At 44.4% G+C, this 15,217-nt stretch overlaps 1 protein-coding gene across 1 annotated transcript; it reads right to left on the bottom strand.

The window, feature by feature from the left end:
* Positions 1–972: 972 nt before the first annotated feature.
* Positions 973–13,049, bottom strand: eif2d (eukaryotic translation initiation factor 2D). Its single transcript, XM_071371051.1, has 15 exons — positions 12,811–13,049; positions 5,171–5,361; positions 4,993–5,076; positions 4,810–4,900; positions 4,551–4,658; positions 3,414–3,661; positions 2,969–3,086; positions 2,774–2,819; positions 2,496–2,602; positions 2,243–2,401; positions 2,045–2,134; positions 1,756–1,851; positions 1,542–1,662; positions 1,257–1,431; positions 973–1,140 (listed from the first exon to the last, which is right to left on the bottom strand). Exons 1-15 carry the CDS (start codon positions 12,864–12,866, stop codon positions 1,067–1,069), a joined length of 1,764 nt encoding a protein of 587 aa, XP_071227152.1. The 5' UTR covers positions 12,867–13,049; the 3' UTR covers positions 973–1,066.
* Between the last annotated feature and the right edge of the window lie 2,168 nt (positions 13,050–15,217).

Consider the following 15,217-nt stretch of genomic DNA (forward strand, 5'->3'; position numbering starts at 1 on the left):
TATGAAAATATTTTTCTTTTTCAAATGGGCTATACATGTTTTGCTTTAAACTACCACATTTGGACAGACATTACCAATACATTTTAATGACAAGTTTTTATTTTATTTAAAGGAAATCAAAGCCATCTATTTAATCTGATCATGTATAATAATAAGATATCTATTTAATCTGATAACTTTTCACCTCTGTGTAAAGCCTCTGATGGAAATTCACCAGTGACTCAATTACAGAACTATGTGATGGCAGGTTTTGGTGCAATGCTCCATCTCTTGACCACAGTATTTTACCATGATTAAAAATCTTCCAAAAGTGTAAATATGACATTTACTGCTTAGCTACTGATTTTGCAGACATCTGCTTTGACTACATTTTCTACTGAATGACTCGGTGTGGGATGCTACATTTAAGTGTCCACACACACAATTCAATAGTGACAGACAGAATGCAATAACTTCTCTGACAAAGTGTAGATTGTTAGAAGTACTGGTTCTGTAACTGTTATTACATCAGATACATGTAGGGCAAAATCTCTGCTTCATATCAGCATAATTTCTTTTTTTTTTATGAATAAAGATCCTAAAATAATATCAACCCATTCCTTACCAATTTGTTATATGTACAAAAATTCAATGAAACAGTTGTCCTCATTTTAAGGCTACAGAGAGCACAATGTTAGCCTGGATGCAAGTCAGAGACTTGCTTCACTTTCTCAGCCTGGTAATTCTGTCAAAGAAATTCGGGGCATTGTATCGTTAATGAGGGCCGTTTCTACGGAACACAGGGCGGTCATATTTTAATTACTTGGTCATTTTGTCATAAGCAACCATGGTCACAGAAGGCCCAATGTCAGGTATTGTTAACCCCACCCATAGACCCAGAGGGTGATGCTTGGCCAGGTCATATTCTAACTGTGTAGTGTATTCTTACTGAACAGACATCACGTAACATTAATAACACCCAATTTAGCCAAATCCTGGAGTAGACTTTATTTCATGAATGATAAACAATTTGTTGTTGGGCTTTTTTGCACATCTATACATACTTGTCGATGAAATTGAAGTTCTATTATTTCTTCCTCCCAGGCTTCGGAACTTTGTTGTCTAGTCCCTGGATGTACTTGCCGGGAATTTGATACTTATCTGCAAAATAAAGTGTGAAAAAGCTTTAGAAATTATGCACATAAACACCTGTAAAATCAAGAGCCGGAATCAAGACATTACAAGACTGAGGTTTCCAAAAGGACATATTTGCGAACCTAGTAGAAGTTTGCAGACTTGCTGGACCTGGTTTCCCTGTATTTGGACCAGGACTCGGTCCTTGGAGCCGGGGACCGGGTTCAGGGCTGAGCTGGCTTGGACTCTGTGCTGCAGGGCGACTGACACAGCCATGGGGTCCAGACCATACACCTCCAGGTTCTTTATCATTGTCACCTAAAGAGAAGGGAGAAAGGGACGGACGGAAGGATATTTGATTAAAATCACAAAGATTGAGGAGTGTTGCTTCAAAAAATGAGTTCGTAAACATGTTGTCATGGGTGTACCTTCTTGTTGGAGCCCCTGGAGGCCACAGAAATGTCTATGGGCTCAATGTGGCCCTTCTTTACTATGGGTGGCTGGCCAGGGAACACCAGCTGGTGGCAGTGCTGCATTTTGTATAGCGTCCTGTGGACACAAGATGGTGGTGTTGAGTCATAATCCAAGGCCAGTGATGCAGCATGACTTCAGGCCAATGTTTCACTACCCACAGCTGTTTACCTGCTGAAGAGGTCATCCCACTTGAGTGCCTCCACCTCCTGGTACTCTGACTTCTCCAGTAGGCAGTCACATAGGATCGGGTTAATGATGACATAACTGGTGGAGAGTTCACACAGACTGTGTTAATATAGGATTGTTGATAGCTACCACCTTGAACAAGATACTCTCTTGGGGCATATTTGCGCTGGCAGTGCATCTCCCAAACAAATGGATATTGAACGTCTCAGATCATAAAATCATGTCTCAAATAACGAATGAAAGTGAACGCTTTGAATCCACGCAATCTCACTTTTTATTATTCTCATCCACCAGCTCGTTCCTCTTCACATAATCTGTGATGATTGCTCTCACTTCCGCTGGTTGGAGCACTGTTCCTTTCCTTTGAGAGAGAGCACATACATGTCAGTATAACACACACAAAAAAAAATATATATTTTTTTAAAGACTACAAACACACTAACGCTTGCAGGCATGTACCCAGACTCACCTCTTCTTGGCATCTTGAAACAGAGGCTCCAGACGAGAGGACACACTGTAGAGGGTAGTGATCTCAGGGGGATGGTAAGGCTTCTCCCCCTCTGCTCCTTCCACCTCCACTGAGGCCTCCTCTATCCCAGGATCCTTTGGGGTGCGGAAGGAGCGCAGTCTAGATGCAGCAGAAAAGACTGTAGTAAAACACTTCACTATTGCTAATCTCAAGCCCCTTCATAAATGTCGTAGGTAGAAGAGGCTATACTCACTCTGGGTTCTTCCAGTCAACCTCTACAATGCTCTCCACCCCTTTACTCAGCTCCTTCACCCTCACCAGGCTGTGCTGCTGCTGCATGCACTGAAGGAACTTGGATAACTGGGGACAAAACATTTAGGATTTAAAAGGATAATTCAGTGATCATTGATGGATAGTCAAATGCCATCCTGTCTCAAATTCAAGTTTATTAAGAAACATCATAGCATTATGAAATGAGATGTATTTTACAAGTTAAGTCGAGGTCCACTCTTATTCTAAGACAGGGGTTACCTTTTTATAGCTTGATTTCTTGATGTCAAGTTGCTTTCCACTTGGACTGTAAAAACAACAATTCATATGAGTGTTCAATTCAAAGCTACTTCTTTTAAGCAGAATCCTAACTTGAGATAGGCCAGATGCACAGAACTCTTTTGCACTTATGCACTGATGTTAGTGGGAAACTCAATGTCCCAGAGTAGTGTTTACCAGCAGGAGAACATGTGGATGCGCAGGAAGCTACTGGTCAGCAGGGGGAGCTCTGACTTCTTCACTTTGCTCTTGAGCGCCTGGAGGAAACACTGCAGCAGCAGGGCATCCATCTGCTCTGTAAGGACAGGATTATGTTTGAGATGCATGTTTTTGATATATACTGTAATTGTCTCTTTTTGTTTGTCAATTCATGACTCATGCAATAAGATAACTGCTTTCAAAGAAAGACACTTAAAATCAAATATGTTTGCCATTAATCTCTGTTTTAAGGATTTTGATTTATGAAGGATAATGTAATTGTGATGGAATTACATATTGACAGAACACTAGAGCAAATAAAACCAGAACTCTTCTCAATTCCCTTAGACCCAAACACATGGACACATATAATAAATGCCAAACTCTCCTCTCCCTGGATCTCCAGTTGAGCAGTAATAGCTACCTTGTGGGCTTCTCGGGTCTTCTCCTTCCTCTTTCCCATGCTCCCCCTCCTCCCTGTCAGCCAGGCTGAGCTCCTGGATACCAGGACAGGGGGCATCTGTGGCCTTGTCACCATCAGAGTTGGGACACGGTTCCTCTTCACCCCCCTCTGTTGCCTCATCATCCTCCTCTTCTTCTCCATACATTGCCTCGACACCCTCAGTGTCCACATCAGGAATGGAGGGAGGACCAGACTTGTCTCCAAATGCCCTAAAAAAGAAAAGAAAAGTGTAACACTAACCAGGTTTCCATCCACAGTTTTTATGCGAGTAAAGTCATACCGTATAAAAATAAAAATCACGACAGCTGTGATGGAAACAGGAAGTTTCGTTACAATTTTATAAATGCCGACAGATATGTTCGTTCGACATGGTGGGATCTTTTTGTGTCTAAAATTAATTATGCAATAAATGGTGGTGGAAACGACTATGCACAAATATTGATATATCGAAGTAGACTTTGGAGTCACGCGATTATATGGTGGTGGTCCTCCGACTATGACTCGGGAAACTATGCAGCTTACTAGGCCACAGACTTCACAGGGTGGTGAAAGTGCACTGTGATCTTGATGACCCTTTCCCAATAAATATCAATGGTCGTATTCTGGTGACCTGCTGAATGATGCTGGACTACCATTTCACAAATAAAAACATTCTTCTCGCCCTTATCCATAATAATATCATCATGTAGACCAGCCTACCCGCACTGTATCTGCTAGAGCACACATGCCAAGGCCAGAAGAGGCTATTCAATGCAACAGTTTGTGACAAAACTATCGGTAGAGTTGAAAATGCGATGGAACTTTAAGGTTTTATTTGTTACATGAAAACTTAAGCAAGAAAGACAGTTTTGTTTGCACTATGTCATCACGTATATATTTTTTAAAATTTTGTTTGCACTACGTCATCACCCAACACGTTCGTTGGGTGGAAACGCACCAAATACGCATATTTTCTTTGTGGATTTTAGAATATTCACATGAAAATCTGTCCCCAACTGGATGAAAAACTAGCTATTGACAAACAAATGTGTCAGGGTTATAGTAATTGACAGTCTGACCATGCTTCAGTGTGTGTGTTGAGGTTGACCAGGCACTCACCACAGGCTGTCCATGTAGGTGTGGAGGACTGACACCCCTCTGCCCTTCATGCCCAAGCTCCTCATCTCAGCACTGGACATGGTGGCAGTGCCCACTGCCATGGGAGCCCTGGAAACAAACAAACAACCAGGACGTTGTGAGAAAGAATATGAAGCCTGTCATTGTCAATGTGTTCATTATAGACAGCGGTAACAGCCAATTAGTGACCACAAACGGCTTTAGTCGATCAACTTCCTTCTGATGTATGGCTTAGCCCTACCTGTTGCTAACAACTTTAACAGCACAGCAGTCCCCCTTCTTCACCTCTGGGAGACCACATAGAGGCACCACCACTCCAGGCAGCATGAGATCTGTGGAGGAGCAGGGAGGATAGAGTTTCAGAATACATGTTAATGACTGATACATTGATTAATATTAGTCCAGGTTTTACATAAGACCTTACCTGCCCCTCCAGCCAGCTTCTGTAGCACTGGAGGCCATGTTGTGAATGTTGGCAAGACATGGGGATAATGCCAAAGCGTATACACTGAAAAACAACAAGACACACTGTACAGTCAAGAATTCCCTTTTTTTCCCGGAATTATATGGTCAGTGCCTCTGCCACTTGACTGTAACCCTACCTGTGGGATAGAGGCATTTCTCCAACTCAAAGAACACTGGGTTCTTATGAAGCACGTAGAGGGTCACTGCATCTCCCTTGTGGGCATAAATCTTCACCACATTCAGCTCCTCCTTGTTTGGGACCAACTCGGACAGTTCCTCCACAGACAGAGAGGGAAAGGCTGTGGATAAGTCAGCCTTCAGCTTCCTCCTAAAGGTGAGAGGTGATATGAAATATTATCTGAAATAGTTTTCAGGAAATGTTATGCTTTCATTTCCACAAGCCTATAATAACTGAATTACAACCACCACCTGCATCTTAGTTGTGGAGTAGGAAATGGAACAGGTCAGATATCCAAAACCTAGATGTATGCAATAATCTTCAGTAGCCCAAAGGCTGGCAGATGGCGATATTTAGTCGCTTCGTCGCAATCTGCCGGCCTTCGAGCTACCGGCACAGTAAGTTGGAATTTGATTTAACTTCAGGCTTCCCACCGATAGTTTTTGTGCAACCCAATACAATAGCGAGCAACGCTGCAGTGTAAATACTCCAGCGTTGCTAATAATAGCAGATGGGTACCCATCTACACTAATCGTAGACGCTAACTATCTTTAGCGTTTATTGATGAAGGGGGCTCTATACGCATTTCATGGAGGACGCTTTCTCTAAATGTGAATAGGCATCCCTTCCAGTACTGTTTTGGAAACATTAAAGATTGTGTTCCTTATATCAGTGAGATTTTTTTTTTTTTTTTACAAAATGTTTAATTACTACACACCTTCATAGGGTTACCACACAGCCATATTTCCATGTTACAGCACTTGTTCACAGAAAAGAGATGGAAGACAGGCATACCAGCGCTAATTAGATTTCTGCATCTCCAAACACCTGTGTGTAAACGGAAGACTGACGCCACAAACGTGTGGTCACTGAAAAACACTGTCGGCTGCAATTGTGTTAAAAACAGTTACAAAGTGTCCAGTCAGTGTATATTTTGATGTGATATAAAAGTAGAGGTCTTTAGGTTTCAAGAACCGTACGTACTGCAATTGAGAATCAATTTGATTCCCATTAAGACAGAGTATTTGGCTGTTTTGGCTTCCAGAGCCAATTCGCCTCTAAACAGAACACGTAAGGTCCTTTGACTATACATTGCATCCGTGAAGTATTCAGACCCCTTGACTTTTTCCACATTTAATTACATTACAGCCTTATTCTAAAATGGATGAAATAAGTGTCCTCAATCTACACACAATACCCCATAATGACATTTCATAGACATTTCTGCAAATGCATTGAAAAGAAACTGAAAATATCACATTTACATAAGTATTCAGACTTTGGCAGCGATTACAGCCACGAGTCTTCTTGGGTATGACGCTACAAGCTTGGCATACCTGTATCTGGGGAGTCTCTCTCATGCTTCTCTGCAGATCCTCTGAAGATCTGTCAAGTTGGATGGGGAGCATCGATGCACAGATATTCGATCGGGTTCAAGTCCGGGCTCTGGCTGGGCCACTCAGTGATATTCGGAAACTTGTCCAAAGCCACTCCTGCGTTGTCTTGGCTGTGTGCTTAGGGTTGTTGTCCTGTTGTAAGGTGAAACTTCCCCCCAGTCTGAGGTTCCGAGCACTCTGGATCACGTTTTCATCAAGGCTCTCTGTACTTTGCTCTATTTATCTTTCCCTTGACCCTGACTAGTCTCCCAGTCCCTGCCACTGAAAAACATGCCCACTGCATGATGCTGCCACCACCGTGCTTCACTGTAGGGATGGTGCGTGGTTTGCTCCAGGCGTGACATTAGGCATTCAGGCCAAAGAGTTCAATCATAGTTGTCGGACCAGAGAATCTTGTTTCTTATGGTCTGAGAGTCCTTTAGGTACCTTTTGGCAAACTCCAAGTGGGATGTCGTGTGCCTTTTACTGAGGAGTGGCTTCCATCTGGCCACTCTACCATAAAGGCCTGATTGGTGGAGTGCTGCAGAGATGGTTGTCCTTCGGGAAAGTTCTCCCATCTCCACAGAGGAACTCTGGAGCTCTGTCAGTCACCATCGGGTTCTTGGTCACCTCCCTGACCCAAGACCCTTCTCCCCCGATTGTTCAGTTTAGCCCGGCGGCCAGCTCTAGGAAGAGTCTTGGTGGTTCCAAACTTCTTCCATTTAAGAATGATGGAGGTCACTGTGTTCTTGAGGAACTTCAATGCAGCAGAAATGTTTTGGTACCCTTCCCCAGATCTGTGCCTCGACACAATCCTGTCACGGAGCTCTACAGACAATTCCTTTGACCTCATGTCGTGGTTTTTGCTCTGACATGCACTGTCAACTGTGGGACCTTGTATGACATCCACAAGCCAGTGTGAAATCCTCTGCTTGGACAACGCAAGGCCTTTTGACTTCCCACCGAAGCACTGAAACAGCCTGTCTGACTTCCTGTAGTGCTACGAGGTTTCAAAATAGCGTTTGTAGGAACGGACTGGACACAGGAGATTCGCTCGCTCCTCTTCCGCAATCTGGAAAGGAGGGGCAGTAAGTCGCCAGCTCGATGGCTTGATTGATATGAAGGGGTGATAAAACCTTATGGCCCAATCCAGCCTTTTTGCCTAAGGTCACACCTAGATCGTCTGTCTTCAATTGTAGGCAGACTGGGCTCATTGAAAGCGAGTGGAGCTCAGTCACGTTTTGCTGATGAAAAAGCTAAGAGTAAAGCAGTGTTCAGACGGCTTCTCCGAATCCTCGAAAGGAGGTTTCGTCAAAGCCTCCAATACTAGTGTCTCTTTGGGCTAGGGGGCAGTATTTTCACGTCTGGATGAAAAATGTTTCCAAAGTAAACTGCCTGCTACTCAGGATATGCAAATAATTGGTAGATTTGGATAGAAAACACTCAAGTTTCTAAAACTGTTAAAATTATGTCTGTGAGTATAACAGAACTGATATGGCAGGCGAAACACTGAGGACAAACCACCCCCCCTCAAAAAAATGGCTTACCACTATTTTCAATGGCTAGTACTATAATTATAAGCCCAAGTACTCCCAAATTGCATTTCCTAGGGCTTCCACTAGATGTCAAGTCTTTAGAAAGAGTTTCAGGCTGGTTTTTGGAAAAATTACCCAGAAATTGTAGTTTTTCTAGGTGGCTCCCATTTTGGCCAGTGTTTCCAAGCGCGTGAAGGCAAGTGCGTTCTTTCTTGTTTATCTCCGGTAAAGACAATAACGATTCTCCGTCTTAAATTTGATCGTTTATTTGCGTATTAGGATATCTAAGGTTTGATTATAAACGTTGTTTGACTTGTTTGGAAAAGTTTATTAGTAACGTTTGGGATTCATTTTGTATGCATTTTGACAGAGGGAAACTGAGTGGATTATTGACTGAAGCGCGCCAGCTAAACTGAGTTTTTATGGATATAAAGGACATTATCGAACAAAAAGGACCATTTGTGATGTAACAGACCTTTTGGAGTGCCAACAGAAGATCAAAGGTAAGGCATTTTTTATATCGCTATTTCTGACTTTCGTGTTGAACCTCGCTGGTTGACATATGTTTGTCATGCATTTGTATGATGGGGCGCTGTCCTCAGATATTTGCATGGTTTGCTTTCACGGTAAAGCCTTTTTGAAATCTGACATGGCGGCTGGATTAACAAGAAGTTAAGCATTATTTCGATGCATTACACTTGTGATTTCATGAAAGTTAAATATTTCTAATAATTTAAATTTGAATTTCGCGCTCTGCAATTTCCCCGGATGTTGTCGAGATGTTCCGCTAGCGGAACGTCTAGCCGTAACAGGATATCCTCCGCCTCGGGCTCGTCAGAGTCGTGAAAGAAGAAAAAGGATTCTGCTAGTCCGTGGTGGGTAATCGCAGTCCTGATGTCTAGAAGTTATTTTCGGTCATAAGAGACAGTAGCGGCAACATTATGTACAAAAATAGCAAAAGAATAAGTTACAAACAACGCAGATAAACAAACAAAAAATACACGATCGGTTGGGGGCACGTAAAACGTCTGCCTTCTGCTCTGGAGCCATCTTATGTCATATCGGTGCATCACTAGTCAAGTTAGTAACTACAGTATATATTAAACCACACAAACACAAAGATAGTCGTACTTCTGAACAGAATTGCAGAACAGGAATTAAACTGCTCAGGGATGTTACCATGATGACACTGGTGGTTTTAAAACACCTACAGAGTTCAATGGCTTTGATGGGAGAAAAATGAGGATGGATCAACATTGAGTGAAAAGAATACAAATATACAGAATATATTCCAAAACATGCATCTTGTATGCAACAAGGCACTAAAGTAATACTGCAAAAAAAAAACATTTGGCCTCAACGCAAAGCCTTGTGTTTGGGGCAAACCCAACAACACATCATGCAAATGAGGCAGTTACTCAGTGATGGTGGCTGCATCATGGTATGGGCTAAGCACAGGCAAAATCCTGGAGGAAAACCTGCTTCATTCTGCTTTACACCAGAGACTACAACCTACAACACAAGGCCAAATCTACACTGGAGTTGCTTACCAAGAAGACAGTGAATGTTTCTGAGTGGCCAAGTTATAGTTTTTACATAAATCTGCTTGAAAATCTATGGCAAGACTTGAAAATTGCTGTCTAGCCATGATCCCCAAAATCTTGACAGAGCCTGAAGAATTAGGAAAATAATAAAATGGGCAAATATCGCACAACCTAGGTGTGCAAAGCTCTTATGGACTTACCCAAGAAGACACCTGTGAATCGATGCCAAAGGTGTGTCTTCTACAAGTTGTCCTCTAACCGGTGATGTACATATTATGTGTGGTGCTGGAGGCGTGTTAGTTTTAAAACAGGATGTGCAACCTCATCTCCCCCCTCTCGCGCTATTTCATTTAAAGTGATAATCGCTGAATGATTGACGTGTTGAGTTCCTCTTTATGTTTTGGTGACCCCGTACTTTACAAAACATAGCGGTTGGTCTTCTGCGAGTTGTTCTCTAACCAGTGCTGTAAAAATACCTCCAGTTTCAAAGGGATGGTAGTTTCAACAGCACACACAACCCGATTCCCCCACTAATACATACAGTCCATGCGGAAAGTATTCAGACCCTTTGACTTTTCCACATTACATTAGTCTTATTCTAAAATTGATCCTCATCAATCAATCAATACAATATCCCATAATGACAAAGCAAAAACAGGGTTAGACATTTTTGCAAATGTTTTTTTTTTTTTTTTACTACAAGCTTGGCACACCTATATTTGGGAAGTTTCTACCATTCTACTCTGCAGATCCTCTCAAGCTCTGTCAGGTTGGATGGGGAGCGTCGCTGCACAGCTATTATTAGGTCTCTCCAGAGATGTTGGATCGGGTTCAAGTCCGGGCTCTGCCTGGGCCACTCAAAGACCTTCAGAGACTTGTCCAGAAGCCACTGCTACGTTGTATTAGCTGTGTGCGTAGGGTCGTTGTCCTGTTGGAAGGTGAACATTTGCCCCAGTCTGAGGTCTTAAGTGCTCTGGAGCAGATTTTCATCAAGGATCTCTGTACTTTGCTCCATTAATCTTTCCCTCGATCCTGACTAGTCTCCCAGGCCTGCCGCTGAAAAATATCCCCACAGCATGATGCATGGTGGTGGGGATGGTGCCAGGATGGTGCCAGGTTTCCTCCAGACGTGACGCTTGACATTCAGGCCAAAAAGTTCAATCTTGGTTTCATCAGACCAGAGAATCTTGTTTCTCATGGTCGGAGAGTTATTTAGGTGCCTTTTGGCAAAATTCACGCAGGCTGTCATGTGCCTTTTACTTGGGATTGGCTTCCGACTGGCCACTACCATAAATACCTGATTGGTGGAGTGCTGCAGAGATGGTTTTCCTTCTGGAAGGTTTCCCCACCTCCAGGAGGAACTCCAGAGCTCTGTCAGAGTGTTCTTGGTCACCTCCTTGACCAAGGCATTTCTCCCATGATTGCTAGGTGGCCAGCTCTTGGAAGAGTCTTTCTTAAAGTATGGGTCGCGACCGACCTGTTAATGGTGGGTCGCAATGTGTTAGAGTAAATGTATAAGGATTTCATTAATTACTGGAATTGATTTGGCCAAGTGCAAATGGACTCTAGTCATTGCGCTCTCTGCTTAACAGCAGTGTCAGTTTGGCAGCTGCGCGAGTGGGAGGGAGATGCCCGTGTGCTTCGCTGTTTGCCGGATCTTTTTTCTGCAGTGTTCTTGAAGATCACTCCCCACCCCACACGACGCAGCGCTGTCATTCAGCAGCAGATGATGCGCTGTCAGCCAATGACTTGTCATTCTCACTCGCCATCAAATGACCGCTGTCATCAAATGGAGTCCCGTTTGCCACAAGTTCTGACCGCAATAGTTCCAACCTAGACAGATGAGTACAGTATTGAGATCCCTTCCCACATTTTGTTACGTTAGTCTTTTTTAAATTATTTAACCTTTATTTAACTAGGCAAGTCAGTTAAGAACAAATTCTTCTTTACAATGACTGCCTACACCGGCCAAACCCAGACGATGCTGGGCCAATTGCGCGCCGCCCTATGGGATTCCAAATCACGGCCGCTTGTGATTCAGCCTGGAATCGAACCAGGGTGTCTGTAGTGACGCCTCTAGCACTGAGATGCAGTTCCATAGACCACTGTTCCATAGACCAATTTCTTCCATTTAAAAATTATGGAGGCCACTGTGTTCTTGTGGACCTTCAATGCTGCAGAATTGTTTTGGTACCCTTCCTCAGAGCTGTGCCTCGACACAATCCTGCCACAGTGCTCTATGGACAATTCCTTCAATCTCATGGCTTGGATTTTGCTCTGACATGCACTGTCAACTGTGGGACCTTATATATAGACAGGTGTGCCTTTCCAAGTCATGGCTAGGCAATGGAATTTGCCACAGGTGGACTCCAAGTTGTAGAAACAGCTCAAGGATGATCAATGTTAACAGGATGCACCTGAGCTCAATTTCAAGTCTCAACGCAAAGGGTCTGAATACTTACGTCAATAAGGTATGTTTATTTTTAATACATTTGCTGAAATGTCTCAACTGGTTTTCTCTGTCATTGTGGGGGTATTGTGTGTAGATTGAGGAAAATATGTAATTTAATCAATTTTGAAATAAGGCTGTAATGTAACATGTGGAAAAAGTCAAGGGGTCTGAATCAATCTCTGAATGCACTGTAAATACCAGTGAATTCTCGCCTCTGAGAATAGTATTGACGTATACACTGAATGGGTGACTGTTCATCAGGAAGTGAATAGAGGATGTTGTTCCCATTGACAACTGGAACGTATTAAAACCAAAACCAGTAGACAGTTTTGGTGTGTGTGTGCAGTTAATAAATACAAGTAATACGGTTACTATTTATTCCCATGTATGTGTAGATGGTACATTTTAAGACTTCAATATCACGAACTGTTTCTGCATATTGGCTATTGATTTGGACACGTTAACTGTGCTATTGGGCTATTTATCTGAATGTTGTCTCAACTGGAAGCAGCAAAAAAAAAAATAACTTCAGTTTTAGGAATCTGTCAACATTAATTTCCAATGGTATTGTACTTAACTAGGTAGAAACCGCTGACCGAGTACAAAAACTTGCTGTGATATACAGAATAAACCTCAAAAGGTTTTACCCTGCCAGTCTCTAACTGGCAAATGGAACAAGGGACTCTCCTCACCTGTCGGATCCTTTGATCACTGTGTTGGACTTGACACGGAACGATTTCGAAAACATCGTAAACGTCACCGTCGTTGGTTCAAGCTCTTACTCCTGAGATGTATTCAAATATTTAGTAAGTTTAAACCCACATTTCGCAAGTTCATTCGTAAAAAAATAAAAATACAGCACTAGAAATGGAAAACAGCGTGTCCATTTTGGTGCATCATAAAATACGTCCGACAAGACTCTGCCATTGCTGCTAGTTTGTTCCTAGGATGGGGTTTAACAGCGGTTGGCATCAATGCATTACCGCCACCATCTGGACGGAGTTTTTAATAAGAAACAAAAAAAAACGACATACAAAATTAAACACTAAAATTAACTAAATCCATTCCACTTCAATCAGTCCACTTAACAAATTAGTCACGAGGGGGTGTGGTATATGGCCAATATTCAACGGTTAACGTTTTTTCTTAAGTACGGCGCAACGCAGAGTGCCTGGATACAGCCCTTAGCCGTGGTATATTGGCCATATACCACAAACCCCCGAGTTGCCGAATTGCTATTATAAACTGGTTACCAACGTAATTAGAGCAATAAAAATAAATGCTTTATCATACCCGTGGTATACGACTGTCAGCCAATCAGCATTCAGGGCTTGAACCACACAGTTAACTATCCAAAATGAATCCCTACACAGCCTCAGTGTCACGATCGACCATGGGAGAGAGAGAGGACCAAGGCGCAGCGTGTAAAAAATACATCTTCTCTTTATTTAGGAGATGAACGAACGAAGCAAAACAACAAATAGACGACCGTGAAGCTATAACCGAACAAAATGCAAACATGCAACCTAGACACAGACACAGACCTAGACAATGACCCAACAAAAACATGATGCCTATGGCTGCCTAAAATATGGCTCCCAATCAGAGACAAATGAACGACATCTGTCTCTGATTGAGAACCACTCAGGCAACCATAGACATACCTAGAAACATTCACTCAACCATAGACATACCTAGAAACATTCACACAACACAAACCCATACACTAAACCCAACACCCCCTTTTCCATATAACCACCCGAAACGAGACAAAACACAAACATTCCCCATGTCACACCCTGACCTAACTAAAATAATAAAGAAAACAAAGATAACTAAGGCCAGGGTGTGACATAACCCCCCCCCTTAAGGTGCGAACTCCGGGCGCACCAGCATAAAGTCTAGGGGAGGTCTGGGTGGGCGTCCGTCCGTCCACGGCGGCGGCTCTGGCACAGGTCGTGGTCCCCACCCCACCATAGTCACTACCCGCTTACGTAGCCTCTTCCAAATGACCACCCTCCAACTTAACCCCACTGGATTAAGGGGCAGCACCGGACTAAAGGGCAGCACCGGACTAAGGGGCAGCCCCGGGACAAGGTAGCTCAGGACAAAGAGGTAGCTCAGGACAAAGAGGTAGCTCAGGACAGAGGGATAGCTCAGGACAGAGGGATAGCTCAGGATAGAGAGGTAGCTCAGGATAGAGAGGTAGCTCAGGATAGAGGGGCAACTCCGGACTGAAGGGCAGCTCCGGACAGAGAGACAGCTCTGGACTGAGGGGCAGTTCTGGATAAATGGCAGCTCTAAGCTAAGGGACAGCTCCGGGACAAGGTAGCTCAGGACAGAGAGGTAGCTCAGGATAGAGGGGCAACTCCGGACTGAAGGGCAGCTCCGGACAGAGGGGCAGTTCTGGATGGCGAACGGCTCTGGACGCTCATGGCTGGCTGACGGCTCTGGACGCTCATGGCTGGCTGACGGCTCTGGACGCTCATGGCTGGCTGACGGCTCTGGACGCTCATGGCTGGCTGACGGCTCTGGACGCTCATGGCTGGCTGACGGCTCTGGACGCTCATGGCTGGCTGACGGCTCTGGACGCTCATGGCTGGCTGACGGCTCTGGACGCTCATGGCTGGCTGACGGTTCTGGACGCTCATGGCTCACTGGCGGTTCTGGCCGATCCTGTCTGGCGGAAGGCTCTGGCGGCTCCTGTCTGGCGGGCGGCTTTGCAGGCTCATGGCAGACGGGCGGCTTTGCAGGCTCATGGCAGACGGGCGGCTTTGCAGGCTCATGGCAGACGGGCGGCTTTGCAGGCTCATGGCAGACGGGCGGCTTTGCAGGCTCATGGCAGACGGGCGGCTTTGCAGGCTCATGGCAGACGGGCGGCTTTGCAGGCTCATGGCAGACGGGCGGCTTTGCAGGCTCATGGCAGACGGGCGGCTTTGCAGGCTCATGGCAGACGGGCGGCTTTGCAGGCTCATGGCAGACGGGCGGCTTTGCAGGCTCATGGCAGACGGGCGGCTTTGCAGGCTCATGGCAGACGGGCGGCTTTGCAGGCACTGGGCAGACGGGCGGCTTTGCAGGCACTGGGCAGACGGGCGGCTC

Source organism: Salvelinus alpinus, chromosome 28 (genome assembly GCF_045679555.1).
Source record: "Salvelinus alpinus chromosome 28, SLU_Salpinus.1, whole genome shotgun sequence".
NCBI classification, from domain to species: domain Eukaryota; kingdom Metazoa; phylum Chordata; class Actinopteri; order Salmoniformes; family Salmonidae; genus Salvelinus; species Salvelinus alpinus.

Coding starts and splice junctions, on each gene's coding strand:
- eif2d (XM_071371051.1), bottom strand. CDS start 12,866: ATGTTTTCGAAATCGTTCCGTGTCAAGTCCAACACAGTGATCAAAGGA. Junction 3,087..3,413: donor AGACCCGAGAAGCCCACAAG/GTAGCTATTACT, acceptor CTGTCCTTACAG/AGCAGATGGATGCCCTGCTG. Junction 1,663..1,755: donor TGGGATGACCTCTTCAGCAG/GTAAACAGCTGT, acceptor TTGTGTCCACAG/GACGCTATACAAAATGCAGC.